Here is an 18799-nt window from a genome sequence, read left to right as displayed (position 1 = left end):
AATTAGAATTTGCAAAGATGATTTGGGGCTACTACACAGAGAGCACATATGCTGAAGCCCCTCCATATTTTTGCGACCGGACCACCCATCCGTTTGGGAAGCAGGGATAGGAAGTCTCATCGCCTGGGCTCCGGGGCTGGTGGTGACAGGAACCGTGCGGTACCTTCGATTGCTTTCTGGGCCTCTCCACGCACACGCCACTTTCTCTTGCTCCAGCTCATCGAGGGCGCCTCCGCAGAGCAGAAGCACAGCCTGGGCATCACCACCATGGATTATTATTACTACCTGAGCCTCTCGGGGTCCTTCACGGTGGATGGCATTGACGACAGGAAGGAGTTTCAGGAAACTCTGGTAAGTGCTGGCGCGGGGCAGCTCTTCAGACCGGGCGTTGCCTATGGCAGAAAGGGCAGGGGAGGTTAGCAAAGCAAAGAACAGCCCGATATTCCCACCTCATGCTGCTGGAAGCACTCCATTTTCTGAAACACACTTGTAAACACCCTTAAATAGCCATGTGCCCAGTTGCTGGAGGACCACTTAATGATTTTAAATGGGTAAAAAAAAAAAAAAAATCATCATTACCTGCTGCAGGTGCTCTGATTAACAAATAAAAGCGATCGTGGGTAATGCATTTACCATATCTGTTTGCCAACAGCTTATACAGTTGTTGAGCTGTTTCCTTTCAAAAGCAAAGCAAAAACTGCTCTTAGGATCTTAATCAGGTTTAGAAATCTTAGAACGCCTTCAGTCTCTCTCCGCCCGCTCTCTCTTCCCCTCTGTGTTTATAGGTCAGAAGGAGAGCCTCTACCTCATTCTCTTCATGATTTATGTATTTTATGGTACAAGGTATGAATCCAGGTAGATTATTGAGGGTTCACGTCCTTGGGGAAACGACTTACTAAGTCAGTCTAGAACTTTCTGAAGGTGGGCTGTTCACCCATTTAGCCTCAAAGAACTGCATCACCACTGCCCTTTGAGTCGGGTACCAGCCTGCCTCCTCCTTCAGCCCAGATCCAGAACCAAGTGGGAGAACGGGCAGTTGGAGGTACAGTTGAGGGGAAGCTGACCTTTGTGCTTGTGTGTCCCGGGTGCCAGGGAAGAAGATGGCATCAAGGGGCCGCATGGTCTCAGAGGAGCTGGGAGAAAAAATGCAGATAGGCCTGCATTGGCCCTAGAGTACGGTTCTCTTAGGATATTGGTATCTAAGACTCAGGCATCTCAGCTCCTTTTATTGAATTTAATGGACCTCAGAAACAAGGCTTTTCTAATGATGCTTTTATTTGATTTTCCTGGAGATTTTTTAATCACCATCCTTTTGCAAGTACAATTTATTCTCAGCCCTGCCAGTGAAGAGGAAGATCCATGAGTATTGAGAGTGGCTGGAAAAGGGGCACTGGTGCCCTTAGAGGGAGAGGAGTGGCAACAAGGAGAAAACTAAGGGACGAAAACAGACTTGTTGACCGTGCAGCTGCCGCTCCATCTGGGTGTGTTCCCCCCAGAGCTCTCTCGCCCTTATTCCTGGAGGATTACACATGCTGCCTCTCCAGCACCATGTTGAGACTTGAATGTGTGAGAGGGCGTTGGTCAGTGAAAATGTCTTACAGGGACTTCCTGCTGCCATCGCAGACTAAGCCGAGTGTAACTGCACACGCAGTTTGGCGTCTTTCTGATGTGCTTCTATAGCTGGGGACCGACTTGTCTGGATCCCTTCTCTCTTCTATTCCAGCACGCGATGAACGTGATTGGGATCTTCGCGGAGGAGCAGGCGCTGGTGCTGCAGATAGTGGCGGGAGTTCTCCACCTGGGAAACATCAGCTTCAAGGAAGTTGGCAACTACGCGGCCGTGGAGAGTGAAGAGTGTGAGTGGTGTGGGCACCCGGTTGCCAGATGAGGGGACACAGTTGTTTAGTTCCGATCAGAAGTAGCACACCACTTTCCTTTGCTTTGGGTTTTTTGGTAAGAGAGGCTGAGAACACTTAGGTGTCCTGCTGTGGCAGAGCTTAACGGCCTCATGGGAGTCTGTGCCTCTTCTGTACACTCACACTATGGACCATTAATGAGATTGTTTCAGTTTATCATTAACTTTGGGGAAATCTGGCAGAATTTCACATACAGGTTTAAAAATAGTGATACTTTAATGAAGATTAGTAAGATTTGTCTCCTACTAAAAATCTTTTCTGTAACTGATCTTTAGGGTTGATATTCACCTAAAGGTTCTAAAGAGCATCATAGGCTATATATAAATAAGGAAAGCTCATGTTTATAAGTTGCCCCATGGGTTGGATTAGACCGGGCTTCTGAAAACAGGGAAAAAAAAATGGACCCTGACTGTTGTGTTGATATTGCTGGTGACGGCCTTTAATGTCCTCTCTGTAGCAGTCAGAGCCTGAAGACCTGAATGATCACTTTTACTCTTTGAGACGAAATCAGGTGCAAAAGAGGCACATCACTAGTTCTATGTGCTCCGCTGAGCCACAGCTGCCGTGGCATGTGACTTTAGCCTCTTAGGCATCAGTTGGCTTTCCAGGCTGCTCTCAGAACCCACACATCCTTTAACCACCCAGGGAGGGAGACGTTTCTTCCTTTCTCAGCATTCTTCAAAGATGGTAAATTTAGATGCCTAGTAATAAATAGTATCCTACTCATTGCTGACAGTGCAGTAAGGCTCTTTCCATTCCAAATAAGGTTCTTTTTTATATTTTTGTTTTCTTTGGTGATAAAAGAGTGAAGTTCTGCCAACTTTTGATGTCTGTCTGATAAAGAGAAACGTGAATTATGTTTACCAGGGAAGGGAGTGAGGTGGAAAACAATAAATACTCAGGGTGTCCATAGGGTCTAGAAACACAACCTAATAATAATAATAACTGTGTTTCTAGACTTCATGTACTTTATCCTTCCCATTTAACAAATGCATGTATGTGTCCAGGAGGGTGATGAACACTTGCCTTTCAACATTGATCTCTCCAGTTTCTTGGTAGTTTTCTGTGGACGTAGACTGGAATTCTCTTGCCTTCTTGGATAGTACAATCCTTTACTGCCTCTGTAGGCTGGAGGAAAATGTCATGACTCTGACACAGCAAGCATTTCCCTGGGTGCTTGAGCCAAGAAGTGGTTCGTTGCACATTAGTGTCCAGAGGAAGTAGCCTCCTCAGCCAACTGGGTAAAGCCCAGGATTGGCAACTGCCTATGAAATCCCCTGATTGGAAGTGGTGCAGGGTTGGAGATCAGAAAAGACTATGCTTGAAGCCAAAGAGGTCTAACAAAGAAAAGTGTCCTCCTCCCAATCATTTTGTTTTCTTTCAGTTGGTAATACCTTAACATGGTTCAGGGGGGTACATGATCAGAGTTATCACATCTACCCCTTTGCTAGTCGAGTTATATCCCTCCCCCGAGAGAAACACTGTTTCCAATCTCTTGTATTCCTTTCAAGGGAATATTGTGTTCCTGAGAAACTACTCATATCTCTTCTTTTTTTCCCACTCTTGTATGTTAATGGGAGCAAATAACATGTTCTACAGTTGCTTTTTCACTTCAAATTACATCTTGGAGCTTATTCTGTATCAATTCATTAAGAAGCGTCATCCTTCTTATAGCTGCATTAGCATTCCGTTGCCGGGCTATACTGTAATTTATTGAACCAATTATCTGTTGATTGACATAAAGATGGTTTCACATCTTTTGCTCTTCTAATTACTTAAAATGAATAACCTGGTTTGTGTCATCTTTCTCATATTCGAGTTTATATATGGAATAGATTTATAGAGGGAAGGGCCTATGTTTTTATAAAGGAAGAAAGCAGACTTTCCTTAGCTATTGTATTGTAGAAAAAATTGCTAAGACTCCCATCACAGCTGGCCTACTGAAGCAAGATATTAAATACAAATTAACCTAAGAACTTTGTTGAAAGAAATAAAAATACTACTTAAATAACCACGGGAATAAATTGACAGTGCTATAAATAAATTGACCCGTTACTAACAGGTTAGAAAGCACAGAACCTCAACATCCAAGACTGATACACCACATTTACCTTGCCATTTCTTTTTCTTTTTTTCCTGCGGTGCACGGGCGGGCCCAGCCGCTCCGCGGCATGTGGGATCTTCCTGGACGGGGGCACGAACCCGTGTCCCCTGCATCGGCAGGGGGACTCTCAACCACTGCGCCACCAGGGAAGCCCCTTGCCGTTTCTTTTAAATTTGTAACAGGGACTTTTGCTTTGCTACATCTTTTCGGTTTCTCTATCTTCCCTATACGTCCCTATACTTAAATGGAAAAATTAAATCCAACTTTGCTTTACACTTGAGTGCAGTAATAGAAATCTATCCTCATTATCAAAATGTGCTAAAACATTACTTTCTAGCAGGTTCTTTTATGTTCTGCTTAACTCTTTAACTGTACGAGAGTTACATCAGCATTTTTTTTTTTTTTTTGCGGTACGCAGGCCTCTCACTGTTGTGGCCTCTCCCATTGCAGAGCACAGGCTCCGGACGCGCAGGCTCAGCGGCCATGGCTCATGGGCCCAGCTGCTCCGCGGCATGTGGGATCCTCCCAGACCGGGGCATGAACCCGTGTCTCCTGCATCGGCAGGCGGACTCCCAACCACTGCGCCACCAGGGAAGCCCCATCAGCATTTTTTAATTAATCAATGCCTTCTCCTTGCCCTCCTCCTCCTGTCCCCACTCCCCCAGCCTCCAACCTTCCATACTGCTGCTCCTATCCAGCCACCCTTGCACACACCCTCGTGGAAACTCACAGCTGGAAGGAAGTCAATATGATTAGCCCTATAATTTCAGCACCGGGGCAGTCACTGAAGATGACAAGAGGCCATAAAAGCTAGTACCTGAAAAACATGGCATGGATTTTTTGGAAAGCAATTACTAGATTTTCTCTCTAGACTTCTTAGCTGTTTCCCTAAGCCTGTGGCTCTGATTCTTGGCCAAACTCCATGCCTTGTTTTTCAAGTGCCTGTGATCCTTCACTTGTGCCATCTTCTTTTCTACAGAAGAGGTACGAGGCATGGAAGGAATATCATGTTTCCTTGTTAGTCCTGTCTGATTTGTCTCAAGGACCCAAGAACTTAGTCCGTATTGCTTTATTTCTTTAGCTGTGGTCGTAAAGGTAATAGCATAAACTTTTCTACCAACCATTTTAACCATGTCCCTACTTTAGCATGGTTGGGGGCTTGGGAGAAGCCCATATTTAATCTACATGCTATCTGCCTGGTGAGCATGATAATAACCAACATTATAGTTTCCCCTTAATGAAGGCCTCCCCGATGTCAGACACTTTGGTAAATGTCTCTTGAGTCTCGCTGCAGAGCTGCGTGTGTCCAGTGTGATTTATGGGCGTCTTCTGTCCTCGTTCTGTGCAAGGTGATTTTCTTTTGGCAGAGGACACATGCAGATTCCTAAACATATGTGTCAACGGTAAAACTAAACTGCAAAAAATGGCCATTGGCAAATGAGTGCATTTCATTTTGTTCACATGCCCTTTGAAAAAGGAAGCCCTCTACTTGTCCTAGTGTTTCTGTGGAACAGTCCTATAGTTAATAAATACCTTGTTCTGGCATTACACTTTTTCAAAATGCATTCACTGACTTAATCTCATTGGGAGGTATATACTGAGAAATGTCAGCCTGTTACATTCCAACACCATCTGTGAAATTCAAACAGATTATCCTTTATTGGGAGCCTTATGATCTTTGAGCATTATCATAAGGTCTTTAATAAATAAAATCCCTTTATCAGAGAATTTTGGCAAAGCTTTATGCAGAAAAAGAAAACTCATATCCAAGTTCAAAATTTTGATTTGTGTCCATGAACATCTTCCATTCATACTGGAAAAAAAATCTGAGCATTCTTTCATGTGCAGGAATGTCATTCTTGTCATTTATTCACATTAGAGTATTTTGACCAAAAGTCAAGAAAATCTGTTTATATCACTAGCCCCCCTCTTGGTGAGTTTCTTGACCTGATACAATTTGCTGACCCATGAGAACCTCACCTTTTCAATCCAAACTGACCACAGACTATGCCCACTACATGTCCTTAGGACTGGATGGATGTTCTGTGATATGAATACCACCAATCCCCTCCATCACTTTGTACACCACCCCAGGGAAATCAGATAACACCCCTCTCTAGAAGTCATCCAGGCCTCCTTTGACTCCAACCCAAATATCCCCTACCATTCAGGCCCTCCACCACTGGAATTCATCCTAATCTTTTTTTTTTTTTTTTTTTTTGCGGTACGCGGGCCTCTCACTGTTGTGGCCTCTCCCGCCACGGAGCACAGGCTCCGGACGCGCAGGCTCAATGGCCATGTCTCACGGGCCCAGCCGCTCCGCGGCATGTGGGATCCTCCCGGACCAGGGCACGAACCCGTGTCCCCTGCATCGGCAGGCGGACTCTCAACCACTGCGCCACCAGGGAAGCCGCATCCTAATCTTTTAATCACCTACCTTGACTTTCATCTCCAGCTAGTACTACACACCTCAGCTGTGTCTCCCACATTCTTGCCTCCTTGCCTTTGCACACTCCACTCCCCTCTCTCCCTCTTCTTTCTTCCTCTGCATCTGTACAAGTCCTGTTCATCCTTTGAGCCGCCACCCCTCAAGTCCCACATCTTCCTTGACCACCCGGCAAACAGTAATATCTTCCTGTTCTAAATTCCTCCAGGACTTTATTGTCTGTCTGTGCCACATACTCAGCTTTCTGTAGGCTTCTTTATTTGGTAAACAACCTTTGCCTCATCTAGATTGTCTTTAAGATTTCTTAAATATTTTATATCCTGCCCTCTCTCTTTAGTAACCCTACACATGGTAAGCACTCAATAACCATGTGATTTGTTATCTTTCTGAGCTTGATGCTATCAGGTGCTTCAAGCTGTTTGGGAATGATGATGCTATGAAAACACTGCACCAAAAAGGAAGAAAAACAATATATGGAGCCAAGGAAATGTTTCTTGATTTAGTTCCTTCCGGGCTGTCTTGCTGCAAGCTTGGCAAGATGTCCATTTTAGGCATTTGGCTGTGATCTCAGAAGGGGGGATTGGTTTGCCACCCTTCTTGGATCCTGATTTGTATTATTGGAAGTCTCAGTCATCATAGGAATTGACTCATGTAATAGAACAATTGGGAAAAACAAAGTGGATGGATGTGTGTGGGAATGCTGATAAGCAGTCTTCATTAAGTGAAAGTTCTTGGGGGCCAATGACGATGTCTTCTGTGTGTGCACATACACTCAAGTCTCTCCATGTATTTGTGAGATGAATTGTTAAAATTCTGAAAGACAGTCATGTTTTATTTTGTTTTGTATAGTTTTGGCTTTTCCTGCCTATCTCCTGGGGATCAACCAGGACCGGTTGAAAGAAAAGCTAACGAGCCGGCAGATGGACAGCAAGTGGGGAGGCAAGTCGGAGTCAATCCACGTGACCCTCAATGTGGAGCAGGCGTGTTACACCAGGGACGCGCTCGCCAAGGCCCTGCACTCCAGGGTCTTTGATTTCTTGGTAGATGTAAGTAAACACAGGTTGGCATTGTTGATGCTTCGTATTTTAGCATCATGTAAAGAGTGAAACTTCTCAGAGCTTTGTTTTCGTGTTTTGTCTCATTCCTTGTAACCGTTACTTTACTCCTCCACTTTTTATCCTCACACTGGGATCATTTTTTACTTTTCCACTTTTACTTCTAGCATTGTCCAGCAAGACTCTAATATGGTAACAGCTTCTTATGGACAAAATATGTAGTAAAGCCAGGACCACAGGCCAGAAAAAGAGGAGACCCATGGTCATGAATCCTTGAGCCTAAAGGTTTAGAATGTTGTACTTGTCATCTACTGCTATGTTACAAATTAACCCCAAACTTAGTGGCTTAAAACAGTAAGCATGTATTCTTTCATAGTTTCTGTGGGTCAGGTATTTGGAAGTGACTTAGTTTGGTGGTTCTGATTCAAGGATGAGAGTGCAGTCAAGATGCTGATTAGAACTACAAGGCTTGGACTTCCCTGGTGGCGCAGTGGTTAAGAATCCACCTGCCAATGCAGGGGACACAGGTTTGATTCCTGGTCCGGGAAGATCCCACATGCCACGGAGCAACTAAGCCCATGTGCCACAACTACTGAGCCTGCGCTCTAGAGCCCGCGAGCCACAACTACTGAAGCCCACTTGCCTAGAGCCCATGCTCTAGAGAAGAGAAGCCACCACAATGAGAAGCCCGCACACCGCAATGAAGAGTAGCTTCTGCTCGCCGCAACTAGAGAAAGCCCACGCACAGCAACGAAGACCCAATGCAGCCAAAAAAAGAAAGAACTACAAGGCTTGACTAAGGTTGGAGAGCCTGGTTCCAAGATGGTGCACTCATATGGCTGTTGGCAAGATGCCTCAGTTCCTTGCAACGTTGGCCTCTTTTCTGGGCTGCTTGAGTATCCTCCCAACATGACAGTTGGTTTCCCCCAGAGTGAATAGTCTAAGAGAGGGAGCAAGGAAGAAGCCACAAAGCTTTTAATGTCCTCATCTTGTCCTCAGATATTGCCACTGTGCCATCTTCTGTTCATTAGAAGCAAGTCACTAAGTACAGTCCACAGTTAAGGAGAGGGGAATTAGGTTCCTCTTTTGGGGGGGAAGAGTATCAGAGACTTTTTGGATATATTTTTAAAACTGCCATATACTTTTTAAATGATGGCATAACCATATAGATATTATATATACATATTCATATAAATACATATTTATATATGTATACCACTTATAATTGTGAAAATTAGTTTCTCAGCAGTGTAGAACTTCCAGTGACAGTCTGTTAATCACTGTAGCTTCTAAATGGTAGAATAATAATAGCAAGCACTTATATAGCACTTACTATGTGGCAGATACTGTTCTAAGTAGTTTAGAAAAAAATAACTTAATTTTTACAACAACCCTGTGACTTAGGTATTATTATCTCTATTTTACAGATAAGCTAACTGAGGCACAGAGAGGTTAAGGAACTTCCCCAAGGGCACACCACTATTAAGTGATAAACCTAGGAATTAAACCCAGGTAATTCGGCAGTGCTCCAGCTATTTTATTCCTCTGCCTTTCATATATTCAAGCCAGAAAGGACCCCAGGGGGACCCTAGTCAGGGGACAGCAGCCTGGCCAGTAGATCCAAAAAGCCTGTTTGAGTCCAGGCAGCAACATCTATAAGGCTTAAAGTATGGTTGAGTGTGTTTAGGGTTGAGTAAGTGGGGACAGGATAGGGTAATTATTCTGTGTACTACTTGTGGTTATTTTAAGGGTAAGACTGCTTGGGAAGGTCAGGGTCATAACGAAACATTAGTCATGCTTTTACCTTGTCCAGGCCCCTCATTTTTACTGAGAAGGGAATCTTAGCCCTGAGTATTGGTGGTTTCACCCAAGGCCATTCAGCAAGAGGGTAGCGCCGAACTGGGATTAGAACCCACATCTCTTGTCTCTGTTCAGTGTACCTTCCAGTGCTGGCCTTCCCACCTTATTTCCTTTCTGTCTTCCCTTGATTTTTTGTGTGGTATAGGGAGATAGATAAGCAATACCAATGGGAGCTGACATTTACTAAGCCCTGACTGTGTGCCAGGCACGGGGCTAAGTGCTACTGTGTATCATTACCCATTGGCTCATGAAATATGAGTGTCCTTTTCTTCACCTGGAAAACACCTCTGGTACTTAAAAAATTCATCCAGTTGTTCACCACCCCCAGGAATTTTCCTCCTATATCCCTCCCTCCCCTGCAGTCCTCACCAACCCCCTCTCACCTCCACCTACCCTCCTATCATTGTCTGTTCCATTGATTACACGTCTCTCCTCACAGTGGTCAAGAACACAGTTATAGTCATCATACTACTTAAATTTAATTCCAGACCCTTCCTCTTGTCCAGTGTGATCTTATGCATTATGATGTTATCACTGTTGTTAAGAGAATTGTAGTGAGAATTAAATGAAACAACACTTGAAAAGCCCTTAGCAAAGCCTGGCACAGGTGACTGTTGAATATGTGTAAGCTGCTTTTATTACCATCACTTTAATACTAACTTATGGTATTACTATCCATAGTTGCCTCTGAGAATAGAAACTGTCTTCTTGACGTTCCTGCCGTATTATGTTAGGTGATCATTAATTGACTACAGGGCATCCCTCATTTTATTGTGCTTTGCAGATACTGTGTTTTTTTACAAATTGAAGGTTTGTGGCAACTCTGAACAAGTCTGTCGGTACCATTTTTCCTACAACATTTCGTGTCTCTGTGTCACGTTTTGGTAACTCGCAATATTTCATACTTTTTCATTATTATATTTGTGATGGTGATCTGTGATCAGTGATCTTTGATGTTACTACTGTGACTTGCTAAAGGCTCAGAAGATAGCATTTTTTAGCAATAAAGTAATTTTTGATGAAAGTATATACTTTTTTTTAGATGTAATGCTATTGCACACTTAATAGACTACAGTATAGTGTAAACATAACTTTTATATGCACTGGGAAACCCAAAAATATGGTGTGACTCACTTTTTTGTGATGTTTGCCTTATTGCACTGGTCTGGAGCCAAACCTGCAGTATCTCTGAAGTATGCCTGTACTGAATGGGGTCAATGGAAATAATATTTACAAATCTTGTGATATTGGTTCTTTTTGTGAAATAGGTTTTACTTCAATCACCCAAGATGATATTTTCTTCTAAATCTTAAGACTTCTTGAGAAAAACTAGCTCTGCCAGAAATTAGTGGTTTTCATCGTTAAGCAAACTTTTTTTTCCCTACCAGACTAGTTTTTATTAGATTCTGGTGGTTTCCCAAAGTACTTGACATTGCACTGAGACCTTTTTTAAGGGGCAATTCACCTGTCTTTTTGTCGTCCTCGATTTCTAGTAAACAGGAGTATCTGCTTCCCTCCCCCCCATGCATGCCCATTTTTAATACGAATGTAAAAGGAATTACTTACCATGCTGGTTACTTTCTTCTAGTCCATCAACAAAGCGATGGAGAAGGACCACGAGGAATACAACATTGGTGTCCTAGACATCTATGGCTTTGAAATATTTCAGGTAAGACCAGTTTCAGTAGTTGGAGACTACGAAGGGTGATGCTTTTTACCTGGCTTGAAAGAAATAATTCTAGGCAATGGAAAAAACCCCATCATGGCTCATTTTTGCCTCTTTGAGTTCTTCATGTACCTTTACCAAATTAGTTTCTCCTAAATATAAACTATGCTGCTTTCTACTGATGCCTCCAACATTTCTGTTAAGCCTTTTCACTAAATCACTCAAGAAATGACTTTAAAATGATTTTGCAGAAACAATTACATGAAAGTAACATTTTCTCTTTTTTTCCCAGAAAAATGGCTTTGAACAGTTCTGTATCAATTTTGTTAATGAAAAATTACAGCAGATTTTTATTGAACTCACATTAAAGGCAGAACAGGTGAGCAGTCCCCCTTCCTTCGTCTTGTTCTATTTCTAATTTGTTTTGTTTTAAAGGGCATAGATTTCTCTCTTTTGGTAATAGATTCAGATTTTAGTCTTGTATTAGGAAATGTACTTAATAGAGTCAGGCAGAAAAACCATATGCCACTGTGACATTTTAGTCTGAAGTATAAACACCATCTGCTACCTTTTCTTTCTTCTTTAAGTAAATGATGCTGTGAAGTTGGACTTATGACTGGCTGTTTTTACTACTCTCTGACTCATTGACCAAGCAGAAATGGAAGCCTGTTCCCACCCCAGCTGTCTGTGGCATGTACTGTGCTCCAAAGGAAAACTTGGTTTTCTCAGATTTGCTCTGCTTCCAATCTAACATAAAAATAAATGTGTCTTTAACAAAGCTGGTATTTAAATTTTGACTTGAGGTAACTTGTCTTGCTTATACTACCTTCTGAAAGTCCAGGGCAAGTTCCCTTTTATCCTGGTACCTACTGTTTGTCGATTTCTTGGGTCGCTGTAATAAGGTACCACAAACTGGATTGCTTAAAACAATAAAATTTTTTTCTCTCCCAGATCAGGAGGCCAGAATTCAAAATCAAAATGTCACTAGGGTAACACTCATTCCAAGGGCTCTAGGAGAAATCCTTCCTTGCCTTTTCTAGCTTGTGGTGACTCCTGGCATTCCTTGTCTTGTGGCAGCATAACTTCAATCTCTGCCTCTGTCTTCACATGACCTTCTGTCTGCATCCAAATCTCATTCTCTTTTCTCTTATAAAGACGCCAGTCATTGGATTTAGGGATCACCCTAAATCCACGATAATTTTATTTATGAGATTCCTAGCTAATGATACCTACAGACATCCTATTTCCTCACATTTTGAGGTTCTAGGTGGGCACAAAATCTTGAGGGACACATTCAACCCATTACACATATCAAGGGCTGTTTGAGGAATGTTTATTCATGGACGTGTTCGTGCCTCTGCTTAGGAACCCCAGTGACCAATGGTTTTCACAGAAACCTCTGCCCTGGGATTCTTCCACTCCATCAGTGTAGCTAGAGCAAAACCATAAGGGAGGACATGGTAGGGACTGAGATGGGAGAAGAAGGCGGAGGCTAGATCACAGAGGAACTTTGTAGGGGATGGCAGATTTTAGAGTAAGTACGATGGGAAGCCGTTAGAGAATTTTGACTAGAGAGTGATGCGAGCTGATTTGTGTTTGTTTTTGACCAGGTGGCTCTGGCTCTGTAGACCTACAGGTAGGGTGAGGCAGGGGAGGGCAAACAGGAGTGGAAGTTTCAAAACTGGTTAGGAGACTCCTGCCTGAGACTGGGCAAGAAAGGGGGTGTGTAGACAGTGATGGCAGCAGTAGAGGTGGTGACGTGGTGAGGTGGTCAGATTCGGCCTATGTTTTGGAGAGTGAGTCAGCCTGACTTGCTCAATATAATTACCAAAGGGAAAAGGAGTCAGGGATGATTTCTACCTCTGTAGCTTGAATAACAGGGCCAATGGGGAGACTCTTTACTGAAGGGTAAGATGAGGAGAGCAGCTGGTTGGAGACAGTGGAGGGATGGAGGGCCAGAACGCTGCTGAACGTGGTAAGTTTGCAAGGCCTGTTAATACCTCTGAGTGGAAATTCCAGTATATGAAATATATCAATATATGAATCTGGAACTCAGTGGGGAAGTCTAGACTCGAGAAATAAATTCAGGTATCATTAGCCTATAGGTGTTATTTTAAGCCAGGGAGTTGATTGGAATTACCTAGAGAATGAGAGTGGAGGAAACAAGGCTGGGAGATTGAGCCCTGAAAGTCTCCATCAATATAAGGATCTGGAGAAAAAAGAGCCAGCAAAGGAAGCTAACAAAGCAAGATTGATGAGAAAGGAGGAAAACCAGGAGAGTGTGATGGTGCTCATCAAGTGTAATGAGCAGCTAACCTGAATGAGGGGCCTTCCCTTTAAGTACCGAGATGCTAATCTGTACTTCTGTTCTATGTTAAGTTCAAAAAGATTGTTTTATAACTGGACCTATAGGTTAAGCCATTTTAAAGTGCCATTTTTGTATGTCAAAAACAATTGTATGGGGCTTCCCTGGTGGCGCAGTGGTTGAGAGTCCGCCTGCCGATGCAGGGGACACGGGTTCGTGCCCCGGTCCGGGAAGATCCCACATGCCGTGGAGCGGCTGGGCCCGTGAGCCATGGCCGCTGAGCCTGCGCGTCCGGAGCCTGTGCTCCGCGGCGGGAGGGGCCACAGCGGTGAGGGGCCTGCGTACCGCAAAAAAAAAAAAAAAAAAACAATTGTATGGGATCAATTTCATATGGTTCCAACCAAACATAAAAATTTACCAAGCAATGAAATGCTCCTTTCCTCTTCCTCTTAGAAAAAATTAAGATTGCAAGTTTTTATTGAAGGGCATTCAGGTTTTTCTTTCCTGATGATTCTTGTGCCTGTGGTATCCATCTGTGCAGAGCTCCAACTGGTCTCCACTGGGTAATACTGTGGATTCCCACTTTCTGTTCTACAGGAAGAATATGTTCAAGAAGGCATCAGATGGACACCCATCGATTACTTTAATAACAAAGTCGTGTGTGACCTCATCGAGAACAAAGTTGTAAGTATTGGTCTGGTGTGTCTCTTCACTGCTCACAGGTTTACACTAAGTGAGTTTTTGTTCTCTCTGTCATTGTATTAGAATAAGCAAAGTGACAGCTCTGATTTGCAGAGAGTTTTAGCGATTACATTTATTTTGCTTATAGGTATATGTATCAAAATAGAGTTTTACTCTTGTAGTTAATACACACATGTGTATGAGTACATTGCCAATTTACGAATGGAGGTTGTTACTGAATCTTAAGAGAAGACGATTACGACTTATGTTGATGGCATAGCATATGAAGAGATAGAAACTTGGCCCTGCCTCCTAGACCATTTATACAACTTCTAGGACTTTAGCCCTAGAAATTATCCAAAAGAAAATAAAAGGGTATAGAGAGAGATCTGTACAGTACTGTTTTGTTCAGTTTTTTTATAAAAGTCCCAACTGGAAACAATGAAAACATCCATAGAGAACTCAGTCCTTAAATAAACTATAGCATATGAGAGTAGGGAAATATAGCTATCAAAATAATAAGTATAAAGACTGTGTAAAACAGCAGGATTATTTATAAACTAGTGCTATGCAGAAAAAGTAATACATGATAGAATGTGTCCAGTATGTAGCTGTATTAACCATGTCTATATGGGTAACAGGGTGAAAGCGAACATTAAGAAATGAATTAGGGTCCAAGGAAATGTTTTTTTCTTTAGGGTTTTAAAAATCAACCTAGTACAAATAGGAGTGAGCAGATAATGATCTTTCGTTTATGGCTTTGAATAGAACTTCGGGGAGTTAAACTATTCTCTTTTTTTTGAAAATGGACTTTCCCCCATCGTTAGATCTAAGTGGTGACTCCCATTTGGGATTATTAATAGCATTCTCCCTCAAAGGGAAAGATTGACTTTCAAGATGGTATCTTAAGTCTAGGGAGCGGTTTCCTTGCTTAAGGAAAGACCTGATAAACATTATATATTTTAAAACAGTCACTGAATTGGGACTTTGCTCTCTTGGTCCCATCAGAACCCCCCTGGGATCATGAGCATCCTGGATGATGTATGTGCCACGATGCACGCGGTGGGTGAGGGAGCGGATCAGACGCTGCTCCAGAAACTTCAGATGCAGATTGGGAACCATGAGCACTTCAACAGCTGGAACCAAGGCTTCATTATTCACCATTACGCTGGGAAGGTATGGCCAGGGAGCAGGGGTTCAGCAGGAAAGGGCAAGTTATCCTTTTCAATGTCTATCTGTATTAAGCCTTTGGGTCTGTAATCTATTTTCTCACGAGGCAACTGAAAGCAATGTCCGTATAGTTTTATGTGCCTCACTGTGTTTTATTCATCCATCATTCATTCATTCATTCAACAACATGGGACCCATGAAATATTTGGAGAGACAAACAAAAGATAGTGCATATACACCACTGTGTATTTTTTAGCATGAATCACCCTTAATATAACATAAGCATGAATCAACCTATATATATATATATATATTTTTTTTTTTTAGATGTTGGGGTAGGAGTTTATTAATTAATTTATTTTTGCTGTGTTGGATCTTCGTTTCTGTGTGAGGGCTTTCTCTAGTTGTGGCCAGCGGGGGCCACTCTTCATCGCGGTGCGCGGGCCTCTCACTATCGCGGCCTCTCTTGTTGCGGAGCACAGGCTCCAGACGTGCAGGCTCAGTAGTTGTGGCTCACGGGCTTAGTTGCTCCACGGCATGTGGGATTCTCCCAGACCAGGGCTCGAACCCATGTCCCCTGCATTAGCAGGCAGACTCTCAACCACTGCGCCACCAGGGAAGCCCCAACCTATATATTAACTGCTGAAGGAATGAGATTTTTTCTCGCCTCTTATGCAATCACAAGCTTGCATTTTTTTACTTGCCCATCCTCCCTGGGAGTATACATAAGGACCAGAGGCTCACTTTGGGGTTTGTTCTCATAAAATGCATGATTACTGGGTGCTACTGGGTATCAAGCTTTGTGTGGGTGCTGGTGATACACAGATAAGTAAATTGATATCATGATATTTGGGGACTTCCTAGTACTGTAGAAATTCATTGGTCTCACCCTTCATCCCAATAAGTCTCTTATTAACCAAGGAGGGTCCTTGAGCATGAGACTTCAGCTAAACTGATCTAACTCTGACACCATTTGTAGGAGAAATCGAAAAGCCTCAGATGACGTGGCCCACTGCACTGCGTCAGTGAGCACAGAGAGTTTTATTTTACTCCATCTTCCTAAAATTTAGAGAAAGAATTAAGTGTATTATTTACATACCCCTATAGATCCATCGAAGAAGGGCTATGTAGTCATGAGAGCTGGGGTCCTGGTCATGTATCATTTGCATCGTGTAAGCAGCCAGAGACCATTCATCAGCATCTCCAGGCCATCGCCAGCTGAAGTCAGCTAACAAGTTAAAACATGCACAGCCTTAATGTGACAGATCGGGATGAAAGCCCAATTGTTATATCTGGAAATATACACACTCTCTGGAGGATAGCCATGCCAGCTTGGATGTTTTGTTCAATGAAATACTTAAAGGATAAAATTCGATATCTTTCCATTCTTGGCCAGGTATCCTATGACATGGATGGCTTTTGTGAGCGGAACCGTGATGTGCTGTTTATGGATCTGATTGAGCTTATGCAGAGCAGTGAGCTGTAAGTGTGTTTGCCTTATCCGACACGGGATATAGGTTTGATCAGATTTTCAATATTAGAACAAACTTGTGACATTTGAATGGTCAGCGTTATGTTTCCTTGTGCTGTTGGGTCTGGGTTATCATTAGACAATTCAGCTTCTCAAAACAGCTTTTTTCCCCCCGGTCTTAGTCTCTCCCTTGTACCCCTGATACTTCTCACCCCACATGCGAAGTGCTATCTGCATGCCCTTCAGGGCCCCCAGCTTCATCATTTTCAATGGTTTTTATCAGGGAGAAGTGCCCATCCTGAAGTTGGGCTGGGATGGCTGTGCCTGACTGTCTAAGACTGACACAGTCTGGCTCTGTGACACTTTGCCCTCGGGACATCATCCCAAGAATTCTCCTTCTGTTTTTGAAAATGCTAATAGCTTAGCTACACCAAAGTTAACCTGAATTGCTAAAGCACTTGGGAAATGGCTCAAGAACTCAGGGAGGGGCACTCAGAGATCCATTTTAACTCTCAAGACCCTGACTAAAAAAAGGCGTAGAGCAGTGGGGGCATCCGCCTTGCAAGCTGCTGGAGCTCTCAGGGCCAGCTTTGCCATGTCCTTTCCTTCCCTCTTCCGTGCAGAGGTCCCCATGGTCCTGGGTAATGATGTGAGATGTCATTTACATGATCAGACCTGTCCATGCCTGGCAAGTACAATATTGCACAGTCTTCCAGATTTTACAAGTTTTAGAGCTGTCTCCAAGTAATAGTTGCCATTTTAGTCTGTGTTACTTCAACTCTCATAATATCAAGGTTAACTTCTTTGATCAACAGCTGCAAGCCTGATAATTTTCTAGAAAAGGCCTGACTTCAGTGAATGCAAAACCGAGTTTCCTTTTTGGTCCGTGGTTCAAAGTTCTGCTCCGTTTAACCCTCTTCCCCTCCCTCCAGCCTCCACTCCTCCCTGGCCCTCATCTCCCCAGGCCTGCACTTTCGTGGCACTCGCACCCCACACTTTGGAGATTCTTCTCTCAAAACATAAAATCTATTTGCTCTTAAAAGATCAGGTAAACCACACGTCCTGGCTTGTGGGGTTTATGACAATCAGGTGCAGGCATGCCTTCAGAGATTTTTTTCTTTTTAATTATTAAAATTACTGCAAAATTCAAGAGCTATTGATGCTTCCATGTAAAACCCCTGTCATGTAGACATGGTCTGTTGTTTGGTAAACACATGTGCTGTAAAAATCTATAATTGTGTCTGGTGAGGTTATGAAAGTAGATTGCTGTGGAGACTTCCTAGAAAATCCATGATGCCCAATAAGTCCTTTAGGGGGAATTTCCTTTGAGTGGCAGATTCCCAGTTTACATGGATCACATCATTCATTCATTCATTCATTCAATCAGCAAATATTTATTGAGCACCTACTGTGTACTAGGCTCTGTTCCAGACACCAGGGACACTAAGGTGACTAAGACATTGTCCCTGCCCTGTGCCTTTTGAGGCAGGCCTGTCAACAGATGTAGCTCAGTTACAACTACTAATGAAGTTGTATATTCAGCAGGCAAAGCATTAGTGGATTAGCTGCACTTAAAATTGCTCATACTCAAAACACGTTTTGTCTAGGTTTTTTGCTTGAGGGAAGGGAGGGTTGATACAGTACCCTATTGGCATCTTGTGGGCAAAGGCCACTGATGCTGTGAAACATCCTACAATGTGTAAAGCAGCCCCAGGCCCCAGCACAGAATTATCCAATCCCAAATACAGTAGCACCAAGATTGAGAAACCCTGCTTTAGAGTAAAGCAGAATCTGCATTGGATCTGGACAATTCATACAAATCCCTGTGCTCTGGTCTATCTTACTTAACTCAGAAAACTCACACTGACCCCCCTCTGTTGTGTCCTGTTGCCAAGGTGTATCTCAGTTCTAGTGCGTGGGGAAATTTGAAAGGCAGAGTTTAAAATTTTATTTTTCAGGCCTAGACTCCAAGATGCTTCTGTCTTAGAATTCTCTCTCCATGTTTCTTGTGTCCATTGCTTTTTTTCTCCCGGGTCACAACTTGATGGCTTGAGTCAGATGGCCATTCTGTATCCAAGGTTCTGTGCTTCTGGACGACTCTCCTCTCCATTCTCTATGGAAGCAG

General features: G+C 43.1%; 1 protein-coding gene across 1 annotated transcript in view; it reads left to right on the top strand.

The window, feature by feature from the left end:
- The window catches only part of MYO1E (myosin IE), a gene marked incomplete at its 5' end in the record, with an annotated part of 121888 nt that overhangs the window by 48210 nt on the left and 54879 nt on the right, over positions 1-18799 (top strand). Inside the window, 8 exons of the mRNA XM_079699078.1 lie at positions 217-351; positions 1724-1856; positions 7316-7512; positions 10970-11050; positions 11340-11426; positions 13950-14036; positions 15042-15209; positions 16600-16685. Of these exons, the coding sequence (XP_079555204.1) occupies positions 217-351; positions 1724-1856; positions 7316-7512; positions 10970-11050; positions 11340-11426; positions 13950-14036; positions 15042-15209; positions 16600-16685 (974 nt within the window). The remainder of the gene's footprint in view (positions 1-216; positions 352-1723; positions 1857-7315; positions 7513-10969; positions 11051-11339; positions 11427-13949; positions 14037-15041; positions 15210-16599; positions 16686-18799) is intronic.

Source organism: Hyperoodon ampullatus (assembly GCF_949752795.1).
Source record: "Hyperoodon ampullatus genome assembly, chromosome: 3".
Lineage (NCBI taxonomy): Eukaryota > Metazoa > Chordata > Mammalia > Artiodactyla > Ziphiidae > Hyperoodon > Hyperoodon ampullatus.
Note: the sequence above shows the minus strand (reverse complement) of the source record. Positions and strands in the feature narration are given on the sequence as shown.